Source organism: Acanthopagrus latus, chromosome 19 (genome assembly GCF_904848185.1).
Source record: "Acanthopagrus latus isolate v.2019 chromosome 19, fAcaLat1.1, whole genome shotgun sequence".
Lineage (NCBI taxonomy): Eukaryota > Metazoa > Chordata > Actinopteri > Spariformes > Sparidae > Acanthopagrus > Acanthopagrus latus.
Genome location: NC_051057.1, coordinates 23505230 through 23517326, shown reverse-complemented (window position 1 = coordinate 23517326; position 12097 = coordinate 23505230). Strand labels below are relative to the sequence as shown.

The following is a 12097-nucleotide window of genomic DNA, read 5'->3' as shown; positions in this document are numbered from 1 at the left end:
TGTATTTTTTTCAAATGCATGTAAATGTGTAGTTTAGATTTGTGTGAAACAAAAGTGAAATGAAAAGTAAATGCAGCCGGTGGGATTATATGATGTTGATGACATCATGTTGAGGGTCGGTGTCTGGATGCTCTGATTCTGAGTGATGACCTCGTCCTCACACTGAAGGTTCACCTGAGTCTTCCTTCATCCTCCTCATCGTCTGTCGTGTATCTGGTCTTGATTCTCTCCTCTCTTGTCGTTCGTCCCGGTCCGAGCAGAACTGGAGGAGGCCCATAAGAAGTGTCACCCGTGCTGGTACGCCTTCGCCGACCGTTACCTGGTGTGGGAGTGCAGCCCCTGCTGGCTGCGGGTGAAGGAGCTGGTGAAGATCATGGTGATGGACCCCTTCCTGGATCTGGCCATCACCATCTGCATCGTCCTCAACACGCTCTTCATGGCCATGGAGCACTACCCCATGACCGACGAGTTCAACGGCATGCTGAGCATCGGAAACCTGGTAGGATGAACAAACGTTATCGTGACCTGAGACTGTCTGAGAGTCTGGATGTGGTCTGGTTCTTAGTTTCCTGGTTTTAAGAAGCTGTGTTGTGTTTTTTCTGACCTGTTCCAACGCTTGTTTTTACCCGTAAAGTCATTTATATCCACATGACTGATGAGACAAACATCTCAGTCAAAGTCGTTTAACAGCCATCAGGTAAACATGACCGTCCCCATGAAACAGCTGATAAAATGTCAGGTGCTTCACTGTGTTTCCTGTAAAAACAGTCGGCAGCCAATAGCATGTAAAGTACGTTAAGCCCCACCCCCTCACCCCTGAGTCGCCGACGCTGACTCTCGACAGACCAGGTGATTTTCTGCCCTCGGCTGAGTCAGCAAGGAAACTCCTTATATCAGCTCGATGCTGTAACCGTCCTCCGTCACTGCTGGTTATCAGTTCGTTTGTTAGCAGCTACGTTAGCCACGAGTAAATCTCTCTGTCCACAGCTGCTCGAGGGCAGCGGAGGGAAAACTGGTAAGAAAGAAAGAAGCGTTTCTCAACAGTAATCTGTGAAGTCATGAGCAACACACTCCTCTGTTGAGCGTCATGACATCACGGCAGCGTTTACTGGACTAACGATGAACATACGCCCCCGAGTGCAGGATGAGTCATCAACATTTTGAATGTGTTTCCAGGAAGTTTTAAACTCTTTGTGAGATATGAAGCAAGAAACATGTGGGACAAAAACACTTGACTTCATGAGGAGTTGATACAAACTGTGTTTGTGTTTCAGCATTAATAATTCATCAAGAACATATTAGGTAAATGCTGACATGTAACTATCTGGTTAGCATTGCCCTGAAGTCACACACATACAGGCCAGATGAACTAATGTGTCAGTAAGCATGTTAATTACAACAGAAGAATTATTATCAATCCTCTTTCCTGATTTGATGTTCTGGTGTATTTTTCTTTTGAGCATCTTGTAAACTTTACAGAGTGTGAACGTCCTCGCGGCGTGTTCGCCAAGTGTGTTTGTGCAGTAAACAAACTTCAGGCAAGTTCGGGAGGCAGCGAGAGCGAGAGTGACAGAACCAGAACCGCTCGGGAAAAACGACCCTCGGACCTCTGAGACCGCCTCAAACCTCTTTTTACAATTTAAAAACCTCGGGAGGAGAAACAGACCGGGGTTTCTTTTCTTTCTGGAAGAAAGTGTGTGTGTGTGTGTGTGTGTGTGTGTGTGTGTGTGTGTGTGTTTTTCAGTATTAGAGCTGACAGAAACGGGTCGGAAGCTTTAAACCACCGTGACTAACTCCAGTGTTTGACCCTGCAGGTGTGCCGACGATCTGACAGGAGCTGATAGGTTGATGCAATATGGTAATTGGTTCACCTGAGGTGTGAAGGGCTCACGGCCAAAATCACCATGTTGATCACACCTGCACACGCACACACACACACACACACACACACACACACACACTCGTACCTGCCCGGCGATGTCAGCTTCCCTCAGCTCAGGCTGCAGGCAGCTGTGCGGGGCAGAGAATGGTAATACAGTTTATAAGTAGAAGCGGTGGCTTTGGGTCGGCCTGCAGCTGTGGTGTTCAATCACCGGCACCGGGCCTGCAGGCGGACCACTGTGGGAGAGTTACCTGGATCGAGATGGATGCTTTTACTAACACAGTGATGTCCTAGTTTACAAATGCCCCGATGTTTGAAGGAATAATGAAGGAAATGTTCCTTTAAAGCAGATTTTTAAACATTTTAAGGTGTTTTGTTTCAGTAAACATCAGTTTTCTGCACAGAAATATGACAAAAGTCTGAAAGGTTGCTTATAAAATGTCCCCTGGATCGTCTATGACCGCGATACAGTTGCTGCAGTCAACACAATCGTGTTTCCGCTGGCGGTGTTTCAGGCAGATCTCTGAGGAACGTACGCGGTGAGAATGGTAAGATGCATCCAGTGTGCTTCCCAATAAAATACTGCCGACTCTGGATCTACAGCACAACCAAATCTGAAAAATGAACAATAGACACACTTAGAACAGACGATAAGGACACGTCAACAACATCAGATGTGACGCGCCGCCTTTGAAAATCATTGCAGACGGAATAAAACAGCTTTGTGTTGGGCACGAGGTGATGCCACCTGCCGTACACCTTCAGACAAACACAGACAAAATGACTGACGGTGTTCAGGTGACAAGAACTTCTTGTTTCCCTCCACCTGCTCATGATTCTACAGACGGTCTGAAAGTCAATCAGGTCCCCTGGAGGGTGAAACTGTCCGAATCAGAGCTAATCAGTTAATTAAGTGATGATCGGTTTAATTACTGTGCTGTCATTCTATATCTCCACCTGGTCAACTGTCCAGACGGCGTGAAACCCGACCCAGAGGAGCGTCGTTCAGCCCACAGGCCCAGCAGTTACATAATATCCCTCTAATGTTGCTGTCACCTCCTCTGCAGTTTGATGTAGCTGTGTACTTCTGCAGCGTAAACACTCCCAACTTCTTCCTCGATTCAATTTAGAGCAGTTCAGGTCTCAGATAAAGGCTGAGTCACGTCTCGGGGATCCGATTGCAGTCCGGAGTCGCTAAGTTCTTTAGGGGATAAAGCCTCTAATCCTCACAGATGTTTACATAGCATTTAGCGAGCCTTTCTGACGGACAGCAGAGCCTGTGTGTGTGTGTGTGTGTGTGTGTGTGTGTGTGTGTTATGTAAGGCAGTGTGTAGATGATCATGTCAGGACATTACTGTGCTGACAGAATCAATGTCGACTAATGCCCTCACTGTTTGTTGTTGTCTGTTGTGTGCTCTTCAGCTTCGCTCACATATCAATATTTCCATGTGTGCAGAGATCTAAAGGATACGTACCATTTAGTGGAGGCTTTTATCCATAAAGCTGCGCTGTGCATTAAGTGAATGTAACCTTCACTGTCGCTAACAGGACACACCGTGTGAAAACTGCTGTTGCTGGATGCACCTGTACACTTATCTTGGTTGAAGCTTCCTTGACTCACGTAGTCCTGATGACCCACATGAAGGCCAGTTGGGTCAACAACTCTGTAAGGACGCTCCCACACACTGTAAGGATGCTCCCACACTTTGTGAGGATGCTCCCACACTTTGTGAGGATGCTCCCACACACTGTAAAGACACTCCCACACAGTGTAAGGGCACTCCCACACTCTGTAAGGATGCTCCCACACTTTGTGAGGATGCGCCCACACATTGTAAGGACACTCCCACATTCTGTAAGGACACTCCCATAATTTGTAAGGACACTCCCACAATAAGTACACTCCCACACTCTGTAAGGACACTCCCACACATTGTAAGGACAAGCCTGTACTCTGTAAGGACACTCCCATAATTTGTAAGGACACTCCCATAATTTGTAAGGACACTCCCACAATAAGTACACTCCCACACTTTGCAAGGACGCTCCCACACTCTGTAAGGACACTCCCACACTCTGTAAGGACACTCCCACACTTTGTAAGGACACTCCCACACTATCTAAGTACACTCCCACACTTTGCAAGGGCACTCCCACACTATCTAAGTACACTCCCACACTTTGCAAGGGCACTCCCACACACTGTAAGGACACTCCCACACAGTGTAAGGGCACTCCCACACTCTGTAAGGATGCTCCCACACTTTGTGAGGATGCTCCCACACATTGTAAGGACACTCCCACATTCTGTAAGGACACTCCCACATTCTGTAAGGACACTCCCATAATTTGTAAGGACACTCCCATACTCTGTAAGGACACTCCCATAATTTGTAAGGACACTCCCACAATAAGTACACTCCCACACTCTGTAAGGACACTCCCACACATTGTAAGGACAAGCCTGTACTCTGTAAGGACACTCCCATAATTTGTAAGGACACTCCCATACTTTGTAAGGACACTCCCACAATAAGTACACTCCCATACTTTGCAAGGACGCTCCCACACTCTGTAAGGACACTCCCATACTTTGTAAGGACACTCCCACACTATCTAAGTACACTCCCACACTTTGCAAGGGCACTCCCACACACTGTAAGGACACTCCCACACTCTGTAAGGACACCACACAGAGTTTAAACCCCTGCGACTTCCCTCCACTTAGTTAAAACTGAAGAAGCCTGAGATGAGATTTTAAAGGTTTTCAAGAAACTGAAACATGTCCAGCTGTCTGCGATATGGCGCTCAGGTTACCAATGTCAGGATGCTGATATAGGTGTTATGTGAACTCATTTACTGGATTATTTGAGCAGACTTTAAATCACTTGAAGTCTGAAACATTGTAATGTGTGAAACAGGAATTTGAGCAGTCATACAAACAGGATGTAATGAAGGAGTGTGTGTTTCCAGGTTCTTGGCTGAAGAAAAAGATCTGATTAAAAAGAGATAATGCAGATTTAATGGCTGACTTCACCTGACGAACGGTCATGGTCACATAGAACTAGGATCTAACAGCAATAAACTAGATGTTTGTTCATCAGCATGATTCCTCGTGGTTGTAAGGAGCAATCTGCATTATAATAAAGATCTAATGAACAGTTACTGGATGTCTGTCCGTTCTGGGAAAGGAGGCCATTGTTTCTTCCTTTATTCCCAGCAGTAAGAGGTTTTCTGGGGGAGTTAGTAGAATTATAACTTCTGCTAACCAGAATGCATTGCACGGCTTCCTCATAGATCCCTTCGTTGCAGAGTTTGATGTCTTGGACCTCCACAGGTCCTCTGTTTCCTCCGGAGGACTTGGGGACCTTGCAGACTCTGTATGAATGACTTGAAAGTTTTGATAAGACGTATTTCCTGCCCTGATTGTCCTCCACGTCTCGTTAGTGTGTGAATGAAAAATGAGGCCGGCGGTCGGCAGTAATGAAGTTTCTTTGTGGGGAAGAGACGGAGAGAGGGCAGCAGAGGAGAGCGTCATGGTGGGCTGTGTTTTCTTTGTGTGACTCGTGATAAAGGTGCTCCCTGTGTGGTCTGGCACACACACAGCGTCCTCTTCTATCTAATATGGTCAGCATTGTGCTGTCCTTGCTCAGGGGCACTCAGGCAGTGCTGGGTAATCCTAAAACTTTGAGACCTACAAAGCGTTTTTTAGGCATTTTGTTTTTGGAGTCCTGCTCAAAAAAAAATCCTGCCGCCTACAAGTGAGACTGATTAATTTATGTAAACTTATTCCTGGACAGAGTGAATAAATTACATATTTTCTGCTTTTCAACAGATTTTATATAAAAAAATAAAATAAAACCAACCAAACGCAGATGACAGAGGAAGGATTCATTATCATAAATCCACCTGAACTGACCATCCTCAGTGTGTGTGTGTGTGTGTGTGTGTCCTGGTGCTTACTCATTACATCTGCCTGGTTGTGACAAAAATAATCACGTGTCACACACACACACACACATGCACACACACTGCAAGAGTCCGTGTCATCCTCTCTCTGCTGATGTTACTGTTATTAGTGAGTGCTGAGGTCGACATCCCTGTGTGTGAGCCAGCAGCAGCACACACACACATACATACACACACACACACACACACACACACACACACACACACTAGTCACACTAGTCACAGTAGTTTTTCATCCTTCAGTCAGTGAATCAGAGACGTTGCCTCTGCAGAAACACACACACATTTCTCAGCGTGTGAACTTGAACACAACACAAACCCACAGGGTCCAGGTCTGGGGTCCACACTTAACCCTCCTCCATTATGGATCCAGTCCATCTTTAATCAGTCAGTGATGAACCGGCTTGTTCATTTAGCACTGTGATCACCACTGGTGCCGACATGTGGAGGATACAACGTGATGACGAGCCCGCAAACATGAGAACAACAACAAGAATGAGCTGTCGGCTAACTGAAGCTCACGTCACATTAATAGAATTCAAAGACTATTAAAGTTAAAGGTAGAATCAGTAGGATTTGTCCCAGCTGTTCCTGAACGCACCACAAAGACAGTTGATAGTTGAGTCTCATTCCCAGGACGTCAAATAGACACATGTTGGGTTGGTAAAGCGTCCCGAGCAGCAACAAAGAGAGAAAATCAGAAACTCTCTGCAGATACGAGACACTAACACGCCTTTTCTCCACATTCCAGCCTCCCTCTCTGTCTGTTTACGGCTTCTTACGGCTTTTACGTCTTTGTCTCGTCTCGCTGCGTCTGATTGGTCCACATCAGTCTGCTGATGTTGGGAAATAACAAGAATCCAGAATTCACCTCAGATGCATCAAACTAAAGTAACAAGGCTGTTCTGAAGCTGAGAGGAGGAGAAAGTTCAGATACTCAGAGGACACGTCCTGCAGTACAGTCAGGAAGTATTTGTACTTTGTTAGGACCTTTTGATTGGCTGCAGGTGTGAACATGAGTGTGAATGGTTGGGTATCTCTGTGATTGACAGGCGACCTGTTGAGGGTCTCCAAAGGTTACGTACGTCTTGTTATCTGGGATGTTTCCTCAGCAGCTCCGAGGCCGCAGGCTGCTGCTGGTATTTGACAGCTGAACTGTGTTTAACTTGATTAACGTCACTCCGCCTGACGTCAACACACACACACGCACACACGCACACACACGCACACACACACACACACACACACACACACACACACACACACATACTGATCAGTAACACAGCACTGCATTACATTGAACTACAGCTCTGCTTCATCAGTACTGAAGCCCCAGCAGCTCAATGTGTCACCTGTAGTTCACACTAAATTAAACATTGTTGAGTTTTAGTTTCTGTTCACGTGAGTTTTTAAGAACTAAGCAGGAGCAGAGGTTACTCAGAGGGAGAGTTCTGGTCAGTTCTGGAGGAGATGAGGACTGGACTTTCATTTTGGGGTGAACTGTTCCTTTAAGGAGCTGACACAGTATATTAAGCAGCACTTTTTCACAGGTTCTCACATGTTAATCAGAGAGGAGACAGAATACTTCCTGAAGAACAATCAGCAGATACATTTTGAATCGATTATCAAACATCTGTGGTTGGTTCGTTTGCTTTGACGACTCAAACGACGAGTCCGAGTGAACCCAGGTCTTAGTTTCAAGTGGTCAGCGCTTGTTTCTCTTGTGGACTTCAGGTTTCACTGGACAGCTTTAGACAGGAATCAACCCAGCAACCTCTCCAGTAACTAACAAGCCTGCACCTCCAGTGTGACCCGTCACCTCTTCCTCCTCTCATCTGAATCTCTTACTGGCTGATTAATTTCACATTTTCCTCTCAGCTCAGAGTTTTCTCTGCACCTTTTTGTCCTGAGAGGGCCTCCTTCACCGCCGCGAGCGAGCGAGAGGCGAGCGAGAGGCTCTCCTGATGTCAGTAATAATAACAGCGTGATTGTTGAGTAGCTAATCAACGCACTACAGAGTTAATGAGCCTGTACAAGAGGACCCTGTGTGTGTGTGTGTGTGTGTGTGTGTGTGTGTGTGTGTGTGTGTGGAAAAGGTAACCCCAGAAAGATCCTGATTGTGTGTGTGTGTGTGTGTGTGTGTGTGTGTTACTTTGTGCCTCCCACACACATGAATGCAGTCCGACACACATGTTTATCCTCAGAAGTCATTTTGCACACAAACACACGTGTGTCACGTAGCCGGTGTCACATCGAGGATCCCCCTCTCTCCAGAACAACACACACACACACACACACACACACACACACACACACACACACACAGGATGTGAAGCAGAGCGAGGCGGGCGAGCTGAGGTCTGCAGAGAGAGAGAGGCTTAAAGGATCAAACCACAGGAGCAAACAGCCGAGGAAACAGTCGGTCAGACGACCAGTTTGAGAAATCAACAGATGCAGAGCACCAGGACCGGATCAGGTGAACTCAGTTCCTGATTTGGATCCACACTGATCGACCAGCTCCGTGCAGAGAGCGACTGGTCGACAGATGTGTGAATTTAATGTTTGTTGTGATTTGAAGCAGTCGTAGGTCACAAAGGTTCACCTGATGGAGAATATCAGTGAAGCAGGAGATTATCGAGCTTCCTCTTCAGTCTGAAGCTCGTCGACAAGGTTACACACACAAACGGATATGAAGTGTTTGCAGTTCGAGTTACAGTCGCAGGAATGGTTGGAAACTGTGTTTTGAAATGAAAGTGAGCAGTGGTGGAGATGAAGCTCAGATCCAGACCGTCTGGAGGAGTAAACACCTGGACTCACGTCAGTTAGTAAGATAAATAACTCACTGTAGACTTGTGGGTAAATGTCCTGCGCTTGTTGGACCCGACCTGTTCTCTATATTGTCGCTCTTTACTTCCCCTGACTTCCTCCTTTGCTGCAGCATTAACCACAATGCCCAGTAGGGGGCGTGGCCTAAGACACACATAAATACGGGTCATAATAAGCTGCGTTCACAGTCGGCCTTCATGTTACGGTCTGGTCAGCTGAGCCTGTTTTCCTCTGTGACTGTATGACCGACAGCGTGTGACGGGAACATGTTTAATGTCCGGTCGGTCTGCAGAGCAACAAGACGCTTCATCAGTTAACGAGCAGCCACAGTGGATCAGAACAGAACCACATCTGTCTGCTCCCCACCTGGTGAGCAGAGTCCAGGTTTTGGTGTTGTTTTGAAGAATCAGCTGTGATCTTAATGATTACTGTTGTGGCTACGCTAACAGTGTATGCTAATGTGAGCATAGCAGGTCAGTGTGCTGGAACGTCCCCGCGTTCCAACTCCTGTTGGCTTTTAAAGAACTTGTGTACTTCAGCCAGAGTTATAGGAGGTGACACGCGTGTGTGCGCACGTGTGTGCGTGCGTGTGTGTGTGTTTGTGTGTGCGTGCGTGTGTGTTTGTGTGTGTCTGTGTGTCTGTGTGAACCTAACCCAGTCTGAAATGTCCTACCCTTTGGCTAACGCTGCCCTTCATTTAGCTCTTGTGTCTTTGTGTGTTTTGTTGTGTGCCTCTGTGTGTGTGTCTGTGTGTGTGTCCTTACCTGAATGTATCTATTTTTTTTAGCTCTGTGTGTGTGTGTGTGTGTGTGTGTGTGTGTCTGTCCCAGTTATGTTCCTTATTACAGAGATTATCTCCTTGTGGTTTTGTTTTTAATTTGATCTCTTTTTTTTTCATTTAAATTTAGAGTTTAGAGGTCAGATTTTGTTCCTGAGTGTGTCGGCAGGTAAACTAACAGGTTGTCTTGTTCTTTCTTCTTCACCGTTTCCTCCGGGTGGTTCTAAGAAAAACACAGCACATGTTGATTATTTAATAATGTGATCAGAACCGAAGCTGACAACAGTTCTATTTCAGCAGAATCTTCCTCAAATGCACCAGATTAAATCAAGCAGACAAACATGAATACGAAGCTTCTTGTTGGAGATGTTTGTGTTTGATTTGAACTCCGTGTGTGTGTCAGGTGTTCTCGGGGATCTTCACCGCGGAGATGTTGTTGAAGATCATCGCTCTGGATCCGTACTACTACTTCCAGACGGGCTGGAACATCTTCGACAGCATCATCGTCTGCCTCAGCCTCATGGAGCTCGGCCTGTCCGACGTCGAGGGGCTCAGCGTGCTGCGCTCCTTCAGACTGGTAACACAATATGATCATGTGTTTCTTTTTGTTTCCCCTCAAAAGCACATTTTTAACTTTAAATGTATCTAAAAAGATCCCAGTCTTGTCTAAAGTTAACTCAAAGCTGTAGTTGATACAAACACGGTTCTGTCAATGGTTCTAAGCATGAAATAAAGGAATTGAAACCTGCAGCTATCACAAATAAGCTGAGATCACGAGGAATCAGGTACTGATGATGATGATGATGATGATGATGATGATGATGATGAGCTTGAATCAAAGGGGACTGTTGGCGGAGGTATGCGCTCTACTCAGTGCCCTTCTAGTGAAATGAAAGCACGTTGAGCTGGTCGACTGATGTTTGATCGAGTGTAGAGGACGAGCTGATTGGCAGCTGAGGAGCGATGTCACTCAAAACAGAAGTTTAGCTGCACGAGGAAGATGGACGGCAACATGAACACACACACACACACACACACACACACACACACACACACACACACACACACACACACACACACACACACACACACACACACAGGAACACACACACACACACACAGATCCTTGAAGCCTTTCTTCGTCTGTCGGCGTCGATCTCTCCAAGTGTCACTCTGGGTATTGTCAGCTTCTGCTGGAGGCAAACACACACACACACACACACACACACACACACACACACACAGGTCTTTCTTTGTGACTTTCTTTTGTTCTATCTGAGCTGATTTTTCTGCTTTTTCCTTTTGTTCTTTTCTTTCTGATTCTTCCTGTCTTTCTGTCTCTTCATATCTTCTTGGTTAATTTCCTTCTTTCCAGTGAACCTCAGAAACACCTGAGGAGACGACAGGAGCCCCAAAATGTTCCATCGCTGCCTCTTTATCAATAAAACACTCTTGTTTTAATGATCAAAGGAACTGAAAGACATTTTATACTTTTACTGAACTTTTATGTTGAGATTCACTTGAAATATTTTTATGTTGAATCAACATGATTTCATTAATCTGCCTGAAACTCCAGCAGAAACAAAAACTGTAGTTGATTGTTAATAACTGCGTTGACTCTTAGTCCCTTACTGTGGCAGTGGACACTTGTGTTTATTAGTCTGCTGTCCCAGTGCATGCTGGGAGATTTCCCTGCATGGGAACCAGCATGTGGCAGAATATTAAGTTGTGTAAACAATTAGTTTGAGGTTGAAGCCAAGAAGAATTTGGTTTCCTCCATCAGCAACTTATTTATGTATTTTCTTAAAGTTGAAATACTCATTAAGATATGCATTTAAAAGGAACAGTTCAACAAAAAGTGTGTCACAAGTGAAGTGTCATAGTCCTCAGAACAGTTCAGGAGCTTCACAGTAAAACAGAGTTGCTGCATTCTGCTAAACAACTGAAGCAGCTTGATTTCAAACAGAAACATCAGATGTCTTCAAACAGCTCGTCTGAAACTGATTCAAATAAAAGTTACGTGTTACCTGTGTGTACCAACGTCAGACAAGGTGTGTGCTGCTGCTTTTAGCTTTTAGCTTTAGCTTATTGCTAAATCACTGTTCAGATCATTTTGGGATCTCAGAACATCTGGAGCCCTTATTCTGAAATTCTGTCTCTTCCTGTGTCTCTCTTTGTTTTTTAGCTTCGTGTATTTAAGCTCGCCCGCTCCTGGCCGACCCTCAACACGCTCATCAAGATCATCGGTAACTCCATGGGCGCTCTGGGTAACCTGACGCTCGTCCTCGCCATCATCGTCTTCATCTTCGCTGTGGTGGGCATGCAGCTGTTTGGTAAAAACTACCAGGTAACGTCTCGGATCAAGACACAGGCTTGATATCGTGGATTTGTGAATGTAGGTCCAACACAATGAACTGTCTCCTTCCTCCTTCAGGACTGTGTGTGTAAGATCTCGAAGGACTGCGCTCTTCCTCGCTGGCACATGAAGGACTTCTTCCACTCCTTCCTCATCGTCTTCCGGGTGCTGTGCGGCGAGTGGATCGAGACCATGTGGGACTGCATGGAGGTCGCGGGCCAGCCGCTCTGTATCCTCGTCTTCATGCTGGTCATGGTCATCGGAAACTTGGTGGTGAGTGACCTTT

At 45.9% G+C, this 12097-nt stretch overlaps 2 protein-coding genes across 4 annotated transcripts in view; both read left to right on the top strand.

Annotated features, from left to right (window-relative positions):
- Positions 1 to 12097, top strand: part of LOC119009057 (NACHT, LRR and PYD domains-containing protein 14-like) — a 308098-nt gene that overhangs the window by 186888 nt on the left and 109113 nt on the right. The gene's annotated exons all lie outside the window — the stretch shown is intronic.
- Positions 1 to 12097, top strand: part of LOC119009049 (sodium channel protein type 4 subunit alpha-like) — a 159284-nt gene that overhangs the window by 93014 nt on the left and 54173 nt on the right. For all 3 annotated transcript variants that reach the window (XM_037079965.1, XM_037079963.1, XM_037079964.1), the window contains exons 16-19: positions 261 to 499; positions 9859 to 10032; positions 11641 to 11802; positions 11890 to 12084. In XM_037079965.1, the coding sequence (XP_036935860.1) occupies positions 261 to 499; positions 9859 to 10032; positions 11641 to 11802; positions 11890 to 12084 (770 nt within the window). The remainder of the gene's footprint in view (positions 1 to 260; positions 500 to 9858; positions 10033 to 11640; positions 11803 to 11889; positions 12085 to 12097) is intronic.